The sequence below is a fragment of the Aotus nancymaae genome, unplaced genomic scaffold (assembly GCF_030222135.1).
Source record: "Aotus nancymaae isolate 86718 unplaced genomic scaffold, 86718_ANA_hifiasm-v0.15.2.pri h1tg000041l, whole genome shotgun sequence".
Taxonomy (NCBI): domain Eukaryota; kingdom Metazoa; phylum Chordata; class Mammalia; order Primates; family Aotidae; genus Aotus; species Aotus nancymaae.
Window position 1 is genome coordinate 18,597,102 of NW_026988455.1, and position 16,536 is coordinate 18,613,637.

Genomic DNA, 16,536 nt, shown 5'->3' on the forward strand with positions numbered 1-16,536 from the left:
GTTGCATGTCAGTCTCTGTTCTTTGCACTAGAAATATAGCAGTGAGCAAAACAGTCTCTGCTCTCAGGGAGCTCAAACTCTTGTCGGGGAGACCAGAAAACAAATGAATGAATATACACAGTGGACAATGCTATGGAGGAAGAAAAGGAGGGAAATGGGGCAGAGAGGCAGGTCAGAAGCTGGGTGTGGTGGGGCATGCCCATGGTCCCAGCTACTCTAGAGGCTGAGGCAGGAAGATTCCTTAAGCCCAGAGTTTGGGGCTGCAGATAATGCCACTGCACTCCAGGCTGGGCAACAGAGCAAGAACCTATCTCTTAAAAAAGAAAGAAAAAAAAAAAGCTGGTTAAGGAAGTTCTCTTTGATTAGGAGACATCTGAGCAGGGACTTAAAATAATTTAGGGAGTTAGCTATACCAGGGAAACATGTCTCCAAGCAGGGCAAACAGCAGGTAGAAACATCCTTTAACAGTACAAAGGCCCTGGGGCAGGCTGGGCACAATGGCTCACTCCTGTAACCTCAGCACTTTGGGAGGCCGAGGCGGGTGGATCATAAGGTCAGGAGTTCGAGACCAGCCTGACCAACATGGAGAAACCCTGTCTCTACTAAAAATACAAATCAGCCAGGCATGGTGGTGAATGCCTTATAATCCCAGCTACTCGGGAGGCTGACACAGAAGAATAGCTTGAACTCGGGAGGTGGAGGTTGTGGTGATCTGAGATTGCACCATTGCACTCCATCCTGGGCAACAAGAGTGAAACACTGCCTAAAAAAAAAAATTCTATAATAGGCTGCAGTAGCCTGCTTGCCGTGTTCCTGCAAAGCACACTTCTTTTTCTTACCACTTGACCCCCAAGTGGTTTTTTTCTCTATGGCCTGCTAGGCTTCTACTCTTTTCAGCTCTCAACCTAAGCAGCAGTGGCAGGACAGCCAGGAGCCCCAGAACACATGGGCCTGTGCACCAGCCAAGAGACCTCTGTTCCTATGTGGTAGTCAGGCTATCTTTTTCAATTATGTGCCTAGGTCCCAGGCTAGACACATTAAATGTACCAGTTGCTGCATAAGGTTAAACAGCCTCAGCCACAAATGACGATTGGGTATCTATCCAGATGATATTGACAGATCTAATTTCGAACTTTGTCTCTTTAGCTCTGTGCTTCTAAAATTTTACTGTATACAGGCATCTCCTATGGATGTTATAAAGTGTAAATTCTAATTCAGTAACTCTGGGATAGGCCTGAAATTCTGCATTTCTAAAAAGTTCTCAGATGTGGAAGCTGCTGGTCCACAGACCATCCTTAAAGAAGGTGTGAGCTTATTTTTGAACACACTTCTGAGGTGTAATCTAAATAGAAGAGCAGCCCTGTTAGCATAGACACAGTATAACTTTCGCCCTGCCAAATGACATTTTGTGGGAAGCCTAGGTATACCACTTGCCCCACTGTAGCCTCAGTAAGCATATCTTCACATCATTTTTTTTTTTTAATTGAGATAGGGTCTCACTCTGTCACCCAGGCTAGAGTGCAGTGGTGTTAACATGGCTCACTGCAGCCTCTACCTCCTGAGTCCATGTGATTCTCTCACCTCTTAGCCTCCCAAGTAGCTGGGACCACAGAAGCATGCCACCATGCCTGGCCAATTTTTAAACTTTTTGTAGAGACAGGGTCCCACTATGTTGCTCAGGCTGGTCTTGAAATGATTTCTGTTAGTGATATAGCTACAGATTCACACAAAGTTCCCCTTTAGAGCAATTCTTTTCTTTCTTTTTTTTTTTTGGAGACAGAGTTTCACTCTTGTCACCCAGGCTGGAGCGCAATGGTGAAATCTTGGCTCACTTCAACCTCTGCCTCCCAGGTTCAAGCGATTCTCCTGTCTCAGCCTCCCGAGTAGCTGGGATTACAGGAGTGTACAGCCACACCCAGCTAATTTTTGTATTTTTAGCAGAGACTGGGTTTTGTCATGTGGGTCAGGCTGGTTTGGTCTCAAACTTTTAACCTCAAATGATCCATCCACCTCAACCTCCCAAAGTGCTGGGATTATAGGCATGGGCTACTGTGCCTGGTTCCCTTTAGAGTGATTCTAAGAACTAGTAATGTCTGCCTCCTGCTTGCATAGGTCTTTAAGAAGAGAGACTATATCCTACTAAAACCCCGTGTTTTAGCTCAATGCTTAGCAGTAGAGCATGATGGTTAGGCATGTTTTGCTGAGGCATTCATCTCAATGTCACATGGGACTGCAAAAGCATCTACCTCATCAGGTTGTTGTAAGAATTTAAAAAACAGATACAAAATGCTTAGAAATGATGACTGGTACCCAGTAAGCACTATATAAGATTCAGCTGGTTGGACACATTGGCTCACACCTGTAATCCCAGCACTTTGGGAGGCTGAGGCAGATGGATCACAAGGTCAGGAGATCAAGATCAGCCTGGCCAAGATGGTGAAACCCCATCACTACTAAAAACTACAAAAATTAGCCAGGCACAGTGGCAGGTGCCTGTAATCCTAGCTACTTGGGAGGCTGAGGCAAGAGAATAGCTTGAACCCAGGTGGTGGAGGTTGCAGTGAGCAGAGATCATGCCACTGCACTCCAGCCTGGGTGACAGAGTGAGACTCCATCTAAAAAAAAAAAAAAAAAAAAAAAGATTCAGCTTATGATTGTCAGCAAATGTGTAAAATCTTTCAGAAAAAGAAATGGTATCACATCCATTTGTCTCGTAACATGCATTTATCAGCATCTCATCTATTAATTAGCTGCATTTTTAAGTTTGTTTGCTTTTTTAAACGGAGTCATGCTCTGTCACCAGGCTAGAGTACAGTGGCATGATCTTGGCTCACTGCAATCTCCATCTTCCAGGTTCAAGCGATTCTCCTGCCTCAGCCTCCTGAGTAGCTGGGACTACAGGTGAGCGGCACCACACCCAGTTAATTTTTGTATTTTTTGTAGAGATGGGGTTTCACCATGTTGGCCAGGATGGTCTTGATCTCTTGAACTTGTGATCCACCTGCCTCAGCCTCCCAAAGTTCTGGGATTACAGGCATGAGCCACCATGCCCAGTCTTACTTTTTTATTTTTATTTTTTTTGAGACAGGGTCTCACTGTGTTGCCCAGGCTAGAGTATAGTGGCATGGCCGTGGCTCACTGCAGTCTCAATCTCCCTGGCTCTAGTGATCCTCCCACCTCAACCTCCCAAGTAGCTGGGACCACAGGCGCACACCACCACACCTGGCTAATTTTTAAATTTTTTGTAGAGATAGGGTCTCATGGTGTTACCCAGGCTGGTCTCAAACTCCTGGGCTCAAGCAATCCTCCTGCCTTGGCCTCCGAAAGTGCTGAGATTAAAGTAAAAATGTGGCCATCACACCCAGCCACGTTTTTACTTTATTTTTAACACATGTAAAATTACTTGTCGGCCGGGCGCGGTGGCTCACGCCTGTAATCCCAGCACTTTGGGAGGCTGAGGCAGGTGGATCACAAGTTCAAGAGATTGAGACCATCCTGGTCAACATGGTGAAACCCCGTCTCTACTAATACAAAAAATTAGCTGGGCATGGTGGCGCGTGCCTGTAATCCCAGCTACTTAGGAGGCTGAGGCAGGAAAATTGCCTGAACCCAGGAGGCGGAGGTTGCGGTGAGCCGAGATTGCGCCATTGCACTCCAGCCTGGGTAACAAGAGCGAAACTCCGTCTCAAAAAAAAAAAAAAAAAAAAAAATTACTTGTTGTAAGTACATGTATACAAACAAAAAATTCATTCACCAAACAACAAATACTTTCTGAATAAAAGGTGTCTTTCTAGGCACTGAAGATGAAACCAGAGAGAAGGGAAGGCAGGGATTCAGAAATGAATTAGAGACTATTTCTAACCCTACGGAGGAGAAATAAGAACAAAGAACTATAATGCAGGGCAAGAGTCCAGTGTGGCAAGAGGCACAGCAATATCACGTTCACGCTTATCATCACAGGCAAGGAATTCTGTTTGCTACCTGCCCAGCACCTATTCCTGTCTTCTGGTTTAGAAACCTTATTTTCCTCAGGGAACCACCCGCTCAGCTCTCATTTCCCATGGTTCAGGGGGATGCTGACTTCAATCAGGCTCCAGCTTGAGCTGGTGATCAGGCCTGGATGAGCAGAGAATTAAATCCCCTTCAGTACAGCAACTGGGTTCAATGGTGTATGCGTGACACAAGACAGGCCTATGATTCAATTCTGGGACTTCTGTGCATGCACTAAAGTCAGGTTGGCAGGTGCGGTGGCTCACACCTGTAATCTCAGCACTTTGGGAGGCTGAGGCGGGTGGATTACCTGAGGCCAGGAGTTTGAGACCAGCCTGACCAACATAGTGAAACCCTGTCTCTACTAAAAATGCAAAAATTAGCTGGGTGTGGTGGCAAACGCCTGTAATCCTAGCTACTGGGGAGGCTGAAGCAGGAGAATCCCTTGAACCTGGGAGGTGGAGGCTGAAATGAGCCAGGATTGCACCACTGCTCAAGACTCCACCTCAAAGAATAATAATAATAATAACAACAACAAGTAAATAAAGTCAAGTTGGCTGGGCCTGGTGGCTCATGGCTGTAATCTCAATGTTTTGGGAAGCTGAGGTGGGCAAATCACTGTAGCTCAGAAGTTCCAGGGTGGTCTGGAACTTCTGGAGTGAGCCACCGTGACTGGTGGACTTTTTTTTAATTGAGCCAACAAAGTCCTTGGTTTTACTTATTCCAGATGGGTTTTCTGTTGCTCACAACTTGAAGGAACTGAATAAATGAGGAAATAAAAAGTTCTAAATCCCCAATTATTTATTTGGCCTTGATGAAAGTTGCAACTAGAGATCAAACTTTTAATCTTAGGAACTTGAGAGAATAAAAAACTTCTATTGGCACAATTGCTTTGAGGATACAAAGCACTAAGCTATCCAGTAACATTTTGGCATAAGAAAACAAGCTGGAAAGACCTTCGACAACACCAAGGATACAAATATTATTAGCAGGTTGGGGAAATTATATCCTGATTTAAACATTGTGTATCTGATCATCATGAATGGATTTCCACTTGCTAGAAGTTCTCCTGGTGCATCCTGATTTGTTACCTAATGGTTTATGGTTCTCCAACTCCCGACTTTGAGCCTATATACTTGCTTTATTCATTTGTTGTGGGAAACTGAATTTGAATTCACTTATCACCCTTGGAGTAGTGAAACCAGGAACTATTATGTAACTTCACAGATCCTGTCATAATTGACTAAGCTGGCATAAAAGATCAGATCCTTTTAGAGATGGGAAAAATACTTTTGTTCTTGCATATATTATGCAAGTAGAAACAATTATAAGATAGTGAGATTTATTTTTACCTTTTCAATTGACTTCTTTGGTCTTGCCTTCCATTTAACTATATGAGGAGCTTAAGACAGGTTATAATCATCCTAACTTTAGAGACAAGAAAAAGGTAAGGAGAGAGAGAGCAGGACTCTAGTGGCAAAACAGAGCAGACTGAACACAGTGCTTTGGTAATTAACAAGAACTCACATCCTTGCCAGCCTTGACCTGGCCTCTCTGCCTTGGCTCCCACCCAGGTGTTGCTCCCTGAATGTAATTGAAAGTAATGAAGCTACATGTGTCTAAACTCTCAATTAATTGTTCTGTGAATTCCAAGTCAATCTGGAAGGTGTTGTATTTTGTTATTCCTAATGAGACTCCCCTATTAAGTAATTCAAGGTAATTTACATCTTTTTTTTTTTTTTTTTTGAGACAGAGTTTCGCTCTTGTTACCCAGGCTGGAGTGCAATGGTGCGATCTCGGCTCACTGCAACCTCTGCCTCCTGGGTTCAGGCAATTCTCCTGCCTCAGCCTCCTGAGTAGCTGGGATTACAGGCATGCGCCACCATGCCCAGCTAATTTTTTGTATTTTTAGTAGAGACGGGGTTTCACCATGTTGACCAGGATGGTCTCGATCTCTTGACCTCGTGATCCACCCGCCTCGGCCTCCCAAAGTGCTGGGATTACAGGCGTGAGCCACCACGCCCGGCAAGGTAATTTACATCTTATATACAGTTTAGCTTCACTGCACTTCCTTTGGTGGTAATAAATAACTACTGAAATATATATAATGACCATAGAAGGGCTGGTGATATTATTCAGCATCCACACTTCACTGTTTTGATGTACTTTGTTTTTCTATGCTATACAAATGTGTGTTTTTGTTTGGTATTATGATGACTAAAGGCTGTTTTCATATCTCAGACTATGAGAAGGATTAGTCTGTTAAACTGACCACATTAAACACAATGTTGTGAATAACTTATGCTAATGTGGTAGGGCTGTATTTTAGGAATGCATTTAAGGATACAATCTCCCAGCAGAAAAAATAGTCAGTAAAAAATAAGAGGCTGCTTAATGCTACTGTCAGTAAATTGTGCAGCAGTAATCAATAGCTCCTTAAGAAACTCATGGCTATGGCTGGGCACAGTGGCTCACACCTGTAACCTCAGCACTTTGGGAGGTGGACAGATCACTTAAAGTCAGGAGTTTGAGACCAGCCTGACCAACACGGTGAAATCCCGTCTCTACTAAAAATACAAAAAAAAAAAAGGAAGAAAGAAACCTGTGGCCAACTAATACCAGATAGAGATTACTCATCTCTATTTCAGTGTTCCTAAAGGTGTTCTGAATCCTGAAGCAACCAGAGTTGGTTCTCTTACAACCATTTTGGGTATTTGTGACTTGGAAGTGAGGCACCAGTGCTCACAGGGCATGCTTTAAGAACTTACAGTGGCTGGTTACGCCGCAAGGAAGATAGGAAGAAAACAGGGGAGCAGGCTAATTCCACATGCCCAGTGGGAAGACAGGCCCTTCTCTCACATGGTCATGATTTCTTGCTGTTGTGGTTTGGTGATGACCAGTTCAAAGATGCCAAAGAGAACTCTGGCCTGAGGCAATGCTTATCAAAGTGTGGTTGGTTTCTAGTGCATGCAGGGATTCTGGTTCATTGAGATAAAATACACATGCAATTTACTATTTTTACAATTTTAAAGTGTACAATTCAGTGACATTTACTAAATTCACAATTTTGTATAACCATCTCCACTATCTCATTCCAGAACATTTCACTGGCCCACAGGAAACTCCATGCCCATTAAGCAGTTACTTTCCAACACTCCCAACCCCCATGCCTTAGAACCACCAATCTGCTTTCTGTCTCTATGGATTCTGGACATTTCACATAACGGAATCATACAATATGTGGCCCTTTTTGTCTGTCTTTGACTTAGCACAATGTTTTCAAGTGTCATCCATATTGTAACAAATATCAGTACTTCCTTTTTATGACCAAATAATTTGTTGTACCACATTTTTTAATCCATTCATCAGGTGGCATGTATTTTAGTTGTTTCTGCCTTTTGGCTATTGTGAATAGTGCTGCTATGAATATTCATATATAAGTTTTTGTTTGAACATTTGCTTTTAATTCTTTTGGGTAGAAAGTATAGGGATTAATCTCTGCTCACACAAAAGGAGGTGACCAAATATCCTAAATTCTTCAACCATTCAACAAATATTTACTGAAAACCTACTCTATAGCTGCCTAGAACACCAAGCCCTGGGAATACAAACTGCAATGAATAAGACAACCATCATCCCTGTCCTCCTTGGGAATAACACGAAATTCAATAAGTGAGTAAAACACAGACTTGACAGCATTTAGGATTAGGAATTCCTTTTCTATATGCTATTAAAGGAAAATAAAAGCTGGTCACAGAGCACCTGGGCAAGATGCTCTAACTGGATGCTTTCAGATGAAACCAGTAAACACAACTAAGCACAGTCACATCTGTCCCATTACATCATAAGCCTCAAGTAGAGAGGTTCCCAAGTGGGTCCAGTGGGCAGCTCAACATCATCAAGGATCTAGACTTTCTCCATCCTTCTGCTCTGCAATCCTCCTGGCCACACTAAGGAACAGCCACCCCAGGCATCATGTCCTCTCATGGAACAAGGACCAAGAAACAGAAGTAGGAGTTGGGAGTGTTGGAAAGTAACTGCTTAAAGGGCATGGAGTTTCCTGTGAGCCAATGAAATGTTCTGGAATGAGATAGTGGAGATGGTTATACAAAATTGTGAGTTTAGTAAATGTCACTGAATTGTACACTTTAAAATTGTAAAAATAGTAAATTGCATGTGTATTTTATCTCAATGAACCAGAATCCCTACATGCACTAGAAACCAACCGCACTTTGAGAAGCACTGCTTCAGGCCAGAGTTCTCTTTGGCATCTTTGGACTGGTCATCACCAAACCACAACAGCAAGATTCCTTCTTAACCCCTTCTTAGGCGCAAGAGAAACTTTCCCAGAATACTTCTCAGATCTGTTCTGCCCAAATTGCCCCACAGCCTATTCCTAAGCCAGTTACTGAGAAGGAATTGGAATCAAGTGCTATGAATAATTTATGATTAATCAAGTTTGAGGCTGGAAGGGGCCGCTTCCCCTGGGGAATATGATGCCTGAACAAAATACAGGCGCTGGAAAAATGTAAGAGGGAAAAAGAACGGCTGCAGGATAGGCAGCCAAGCGTGTCTGTATCGGTGCCCATGCAAGATTTCCTGGAGGAAGTCCAGTCCAGCGTTCTCTAAACTCCAGGCCTCAACTGAGTATCTCAAAAGAAAACAAATATCCAAACCTCAACGTGTCCAAGACTGAATTCATGATTCTCATGAAAATAGTCTCTTCCAGTGGTGACTAATACTACCACCAGATGCTGGAGCCAGGAAAATAAGAGCCACCATAGCTTCTTCTTCCTCATCACTACATCTAGCTCATCACCAAGTCTCTGAATCCGTCCACTCTCTTCACCTCCACCAGCACCATCCTAATCCAAGTCACTATCAGCAATTCCCTGGAGCTTTGCAACAATCATGTTTGGCTTCCCTGCATCCATTTGTATTTCTCTCCAAACTAGTAGTTCACAGTGCAGGTCCGGTGGCCTTTTCAAATCTAAATCTGCTCATGTTCAAAACTCGCTTCCCACTGCTCTTAGAATAGGGACGACTTTAAGCTCGAATAGGCTGTGCACACCCCACCTCGAGACTGCCGCACTTGCTGTTCCTCCTCCAGCCCCTTGTCACCCCTCTCTCTCGGCTTAACTGTCACTTCCCAATTAGGTCAGGTCCCTCTGCTGCAAGCCCGTAGAGAGCTCTGCGCCTGTCCTTCAGGGTACTTTTTCTCCATCTACAGACTCAGACCTGTGCAAACACGGAGCTAGTATTTCCCACAGCATAACGCCTGGCACACGGTAAGTGCGCAATATGTAGCTGTTGAGCGGCTAAATGTATACATAAGCACAAAGCAGAGTGGCCGATAACAAATACGGACGCAGTCCGGGGAGAACACACACTCAGCCGAGCCCCCACCACCAGTCTGCGCCGCCGGGACAGCGGCGGAGTCTCCGGCCGGCAGCTCCGCCCCTGGGCCCCGCCCCTCCCTGCTGCGCGAAGGGGGCGGGGCTCAGAGGTTGCGTGACGTAACAGCAGCCGGTCGGTGACTGGGCCTCCGGGCGAGCCGGCGCGGGAGCAGGCGCCGGGAGGGGCCAGACCGGGTAGGTCCCGGAGGGCGGCGGCGGCGGAGCCGGCAGTATGGGTCCTCGCCGCCGGCTTCGCTGAGACGCGCTCGCGTGGGCTGCCCGCCCGGGCCCGCTGTGGTTGCGGCGGCATGAAGGGCGCTCTGGGGAGCCCCGTGGCCGCCGCCGGCGCCGTGATGCAGGAGAGTTTCGGCTGCGTGGTGGCCAACCGCTTCCATCAGCTGCTGGACGATGAGTCGGACCCATTCGACATCCTGCGCGAGGCCGAGCACCGGCGCCAGCAGCAGCTGCAGCGCAAGAGGCGCGACGAGGCGGCGGCGGCGGCCGGGGCTGGTCCCCGCGGCGGCAGGAGCCCAGCCGGGCCCTCAGGCCACCGAGCCGGCGCGGGCGGCCGGAGGGAGTCGCAGAAGGAGCGCAAGACCCTCCCGGCGCCTGGCGCGCAGGGGCCCGACAGCCCTGGGGGCGGCCTGCAGGCGCCAGGTACGCGGGGGGAACGGGGGAGCGGGCCACGGCGCGCCCCGCTGTGAGGCTGGGGTCCCGGGGCTGGTTCCCGGAGGCGGGGCCGTGGAAGAGCCGGGAGAGTTGAGGGTCCTGGGGGCCGCCGAAGGTAGGAGGAGAGGGGCGGGTGGGGGGTCACACCCTTCCAGCCCTCACCAGCCGGATGCGGGGCTCCGGGGGAAGCGCAGGCTTGGGGTGGGGTGGGGTGGAGCCCCCAAACCCTGACACTGAGCCTTTACGGCAAGTTGGACAAAGTTGAGGGAGGTTGCTGGGGTGGCGTGTGGGGGCGAACGCTGAGGTCGCTACCCCGGGGCGCCCATATCCAAGCTGGCGAGGACCTTCTCCATCCTCAGCCCAGCCTCTGCAGGATTGAGATCGGAGCCACCCGAGAGCGCGGTAGGGAAAAGGAGGGCGCCCGGCCCCGGGGCTGGGGGTCTCTGTGATGCTGGAGGCCTGGCCGACCGCGGGGCGGCCTGTGACGTCCGGGTCCGGGTCCGGGTCCGGGGGCAGGCAGGGGTCCCTGGCGCGGTCCGGCCTGGCGCTTTTGCCCCTTCCCCGTCCGGTAGCGTCCACAAGGCAGCAGGCATCGTATTTCAGTACTTCGTGTGGTGTTGATGGGATGTGGAACTTACAAATAACTTAAGGCCGCTTTGAGAAAAGCGTTTTTAACCTTTCCATCAAGAATATTCGGAGTTCCTCATTCGCTGTTTAGCAAGCAAAAGCAGTGCGCAGCGTCGTGTCCTGCTGCCTGCGGTCGGGGAGGGTGCTTGAGAGTTCGTTCTCTCACCTGAACTGCGTCAGTGGCAGAGCCGGCAACACTCCACCTGTGTTTCCTCTGTTTTCTTTAAATGAGACAGCGGTCCCAAGGTTCGCAGAGTGTTACGATTAAGATGTGTAGTTTGACCACTCCTGCCAACGTTTGGCAGTGTGTTCAACTTGGTTTTATTGGTTTGCTCCTTGTTTGATAAAGATTGTGGATCGCAGCTCTGTGGAAAGGTCTCAGGTTTAAGTATTCAGGTTTAAGGTCTCAGGCTTTGATGTGCAGCTGGGTCATGTTTACCTTTATTTGTGAAAAGTTAAATCGAGAGTCATCACTCGAGAATCAAGTCACTACAATAAAGATGTTGAAAATGATTTAAAAAAATGTTATTGACTATCTCACGACTCTTTGGTAGGCCAGTAAATTTCTGAGCCTATTTAAACTGAGACTGGAGATACATTGTGGATTTTATATCCTGTTTTTTATGTTTTTCTCTTAAACGTATTTACATGAATATAATAAAAGAACTGAGGAAGGCTAAGCTTTTCTTCTCCATTTATTTTTTAACAAACGAAAATACATATTCTATCCGGAAAATGTGAGACGAGTTAGTACTGTTAATACGTTGATTTTTAGCCTTTTTAAAATTGTCATGCATTTTTGTGATAAAAATTTTAAGCAGTTCCAAAATGCATGAGGTTAAGTAAAAATCCTCTTATTTTTCCTGCTGTTAACGCTTTTCATTTATATACATAAATGCACAGGGCTATTTCTTTTCTTTCTAAACTTAAATGATACAAACTGGGTTGCAACCTGTTTCCTGCACTTGATGTTGTCATGTGATACACTCATAACTCTTTTTCTGTCAGTTGTTCCGTCTAAGTGATCTGGCTTTTGAAATCAACGAAAGATATTTAGTTGATTTTGTAGTTAGAATGGAAATTTTATCATTGAAGTTCTTTTTCAAGTATGTGTTTTTTTCAGGAGCAAACAGCTCATTAATTTCCATTTATGTAGTTGCTGTACTAAATTTATCTATGATGGGTGTCAAAGAGCTAATCTCTCAAGGTTTTGTAGCCCTAGTTGATATGAAACACTGTACCAAATTTTTAATTTTGTTAGAATATTGTAAGTGAATGTTTAGTGTAGACAAAAATAAAATATATTTGACATCATAGAAATACTAATCCTGAAAGAATGTGGAAGTCACAAGCTCTTCGTATGGAAATGTAGGGTTTTTGTTTGTTTGTTTTTGAGACAATCTTGCTTTGTCGCCCAGGCTGGAGTGCAATGGCATGATCATGGCTCACTGCAACCTCCACCGCCTGGGTTTAGGCAATTCTAATTCAACCTCCTGAGTAGCTGGCATTACAGGCATCTGCCACCACACCCAGCTAATTTTCTTTTTCCTTTTCTTTTTTTTTTTTTTTTTTTGAGATGGAGTCTTGATTTTCTGTCAACAGCAGTGCAGTGGCACCCTCTCAGCTCACTGTAACCTCTGCCTCCCGTGTTCAAGCGATTCGCCTGCCTCAGCCTCCCCAGTAGCTGGGACTACAGGTGCGTGCCACCAAGCCCAGCTAATTTTTATATTTGTTTTACTAGAGGCAGAGTTTCACCATGTTGGCCAGGGTGGTCTCTATCTCTTGACTTCGTGATCTGCCTGCCTTGGCCTCCCAAACTGCTGGGATTACAGGCGTGAGCCACCACACCCGGCCAAAAATGTAGGTTTTTAATGTCTGACTATCTGTCTAGCAATCTACATAAACCCTCGAGTGAGCCTTGCTCAATAAGTTCATTCTTTGAAGTCATGAGAGGTAGTTTCCGTTTTGGTTTTCCTAGCCTTTTAGTATTGTGTTTGTTGAACCAAAGCTCACCTTTATTTTGTGGGAAATCTTACTGTAATTTTTATTGTATTCTGTTTCTTTACATGGGCTTGGTTTAGATGGTGATGAATGCATGTGCCAGCCTTTTATTGGAGAGGTTAGTGAAATGCAGTGCTTGCATTCTCCACTTGGAGCTGCTGATCCAGCACAGAAAAACAAGCCCAATTCGTGGCAGTGTTGATCTCTTAGTACTAAATTGTGAGGAAAAAATTGGATGCTGATTATCTTTGTTGTGGGAGGTTTGGGAGGGAGAATGAGATGTTTGCCTGAAACTGATAATTATTCTAATTATCTTTGTTTTGGGGGGTTTAGGAGGGAAAATGAAATGTTTACTTGATATTGATAATTATTCTAATAAGTTGCCAGTTGTATTTAACAGTTTTCAGTTTATACTGTTGGAAAAGGCTTTAATATGGGGTACAGTAGATGTCCTATTTTAAGTTTGATGAATTACAGATTTAATTGACACAATTAAAAAATAACTTGGAGGGACCGGGTGCAGTGGCTCACTCCTGTTATCCCAGCACTTTGGAGGCTGAGGCGGGCGGATCACGAGGTCAGGAGTTCGAGACCAGCCTGATCAACATGGTGAAACACCGTCTCTACTAAAAATACAAAAATTAGCTGGGCGTGGTGGCCCGTGCCTGTAATCCCAGCTACTGGGGAGGCTGAGGCAAGAGAATAACTTGAACCCGGAAGGCGGAGGTTGTAGTGAGCTGAGATTGCGCCATTGTACTCCAGCCTGGGTGACAGAGTGACACTCCATCTCAAAAAAACAAAAAACCTGAAACAACAACAACAAAATTGGAGGAAGCAGAAAGGTGGGATAAGCACCTAAGTAATTGTGTAGTTGAGTGGAGATATTAAAAGATGTTTTTAAAACTGGAGGTTGGAAATAGGAAATCTGAAACTGTGTTAAAATAACTCTTTTACACTGAGATAAAAATATGGAAAAGTATTGTTACAGTTGACAAATTTTCTGATGAGTGTTATGTCATGACCTATTATAATTTTCAACTTGTTAGATAATTAACTTTCTTAGTGGCTTTTTCTACCTTACATTTTGAACGCCTTTTCCAATTCTGAACGCTTAACACATGTGCCCCCAGACCTGATGTTGCCCACTCCTAGGCAATTGGGGACAAGTATCAGTGACAGTGGGGGCTGCATGGTGGCTCATGCCTGTTATCCAGCATTGGGAGGCTAGGTGGGAAGATCACTTGAGCTCAGGGGTTCAAGACTAGCCTGGGTAACAAAATGAGACCTATCTCTACCAAAAAAAAAAAAAAAAAAAATTAGCTGGGTGTGATGGTGCATGCCTGTGGTCTGAGTCTGAGCTACTCAAGAGACTGAGGTGGGAGCATCACTTGCATCCTAGAGGTCAAGGCTGCAGTGAGCTATTATCATACCACTGCATCCAGCCTGGGTGACAGAGTGAGACCGTGTCAAAAAAAAAAGTGTCATTATCTTGATATGTCTGCAATAAAAGCATAATGCTCTGCTGAGTGCAGTGGCTCATGTGTGTAATCCTAACACTCTGGGAGGTTGAGGCAGGTGGATCACCTGAGGTCATTCAAGACCAGCCTGGCCAACATGGCGACACCCCGTCTCTAGTAAAGATACAGAAAAATTAGCCAAGCATGGTGGCACAGGCCTGTAATCCCAGCTACCTAGGAGGCTTGAGAATTGCTTGAAACCAGGTATCGGAGGTTGCAGTGAGCTGAGATTGTGCCACTACACTCCAGCCTGGCAGCCTGGGTGACAGAGTGAGAATGTCTCAAAAAAAAAAAAAACCAAAAAAAAAAAACGGCAGCTGAGTATGGTAGCTCATGCCTCAGTACTTTGGGAGGCCAAGATGGGTGGATCATCTGAGGTCAGGAATTCAAGACCAGCCTGGCCAACATGGTGAATCCCCATCTCTACTAAAAATGCAAAAAATTTAGCCAAATATGGTGGCAGGCACCTGCAATCCCAGCTACTCAGGAGACTGAGGCGGTAGAATCACTCGAACCTGGAAGGTGGAGGTTGCAGTGAGCCAAGATCGTGCCACTGCACTCCAGCCTGGGCGATAGAGTGAGACTCTGTCTCAAAAAAACAAAAATAAAGCTGGGTGCGGTGGTTCATGCCTGTAATCCCAGTACTTTGGGAGGCCAAGGCAGACGGGTCACTTGAGGTCAGGAGTTCGAGACCAGCCTGGCCAACATGGTGAAACCCTGTCTCTACTAAAAATACAAAACTTAGCTGGGCATGGAGGCACGTGCCTGTAATTCCAGCTACTCAGGAGGTGAGGCATGGAGAATTGCTTGAACCCGGGAGGCAGAGGTTACAGTAAGCCAAGATCATGCCACTGTACTCCAGCCTGGGCGACAGAGTGATACTCTGTCTCGAAAAAGATAAATAATAAAACGTTATGCTCTATTTATGATAACATCTTGTCTGTATCCTAAACATATCACAAGCTCAGATTGTGACCTCACTACAGGATACAAATTGAATTTAAATATTTCTAGGTTATGGGACATTAAAATTATAGTAGGTTGAATTTAGATCTGTTGTGCAACTTTTCACTCTGAAAAAATATTTTGTTGACAAGGAAAAAATTATACAATTTATGTTAGTGATGTCATAAACATGATTTTTGCTTTAAAATGAGACCAATTGGCAGGGCGTGGTGGCTTACGCCTGTAATCCCAGCACTTTGGGAGGCCAAGGCGGGCGGATCACAAAGTCAAGAGATCGAGACCATCCTGGCCAACATGGTGAAACCCCATCTCTACTGAAAAATACAAAAGTTAGCTGGGCGTGGTAGCATGCCTGTAGTCCCAGCTATTCGGGAGGCTGAGGCAGGAGAATTGCTTGTACCCGGGAGGTGGAGGTTGCAGTGAGCCAGGATTGCACCGCTGCACTATAGCCTGGCGCCTGGTGACAGAGCGAGACTGTCTCCAAAAAAAAAAGAGACCAATTAAGATTTATCTGTACCCAGATGATAAAGGTTTGGTAGAAAATATTAAATGGGGGCCGGGCGCGGTGGCTCACGCCTGTAATCCTAGCACTTTGCGAGGCCGAGGTGGGTCGATCACCTGAGGTCAGGAGTTTAAGACCAACCTGGCCATCATGGTGAAACCCCATCTTTATTTAAAAAAAAAAAAAAAGAAAAGAAAATATTAAATGAGAAAATAAAGACTGGGTGCAGTGGCTCACGCCTGTAATCCCAGCACTTTGGGAGGCTGAGACAGGTGGATCACGAGGTCAAGAGATAGAGACCATCCTGACAAACATGGTGAAACCCTGTCTCTCCTAAAAATATTTTTAAAAATTAACCAGGTGTGGTGGTAGGTGCCTATAGTCCCAGTTACTCGGGAGGCTGAGGCAGGAGAATTGCTTGAAACTGGAAAACAGAAGTTGCAGTGAGCCGGATCACACCACTGCACTCAGCCTGGCGATAGAGCGAGACTCCATCTCAAAAAAAAAAAAAAAAAAGGGAAAATAGAAAAGTATGTATACACATATATTCCTTAAGGTCTTTTCTAAGTGGGAGAGAAGTCTAATAGTTAAAAATATAGCCATGGCCAGCCATGGTAGCTCACGCCTGTAATCCCAGCACTTTGGGAGGCTGAGACAGGTGGACCACGAGGTCAAGAGATAGAGACCATCCTGACAAACATGGTGAAACCCTGTCTCTACTAAAAATACAAAAAAATTAACTGGGCCTGGTGGCATGCTCTTGTAATCCCAGGAGACTGAGGCAGGAACATCACTGGAACCCGGGAGGCAGAGGGTGCAGTGAGCCAAGATCGTGCCACTGCACTCCAGCCTGGATGACAGAGCAAGA

The 16,536-nt window shown here is 45.7% G+C and overlaps 1 protein-coding gene across 1 annotated transcript in view; it reads left to right on the plus strand.

Moving 5' to 3' along the window:
- Positions 1-9,694: 9,694 nt before the first annotated feature.
- Positions 9,695-16,536, plus strand: part of HABP4 (hyaluronan binding protein 4) — a 39,137-nt gene continuing 32,295 nt past the window's right edge. Inside the window, exon 1 of the mRNA XM_064361544.1 lies at positions 9,695-10,043. Coding sequence (XP_064217614.1) covers positions 9,695-10,043 — 349 coding nt within the window. The remainder of the gene's footprint in view (positions 10,044-16,536) is intronic.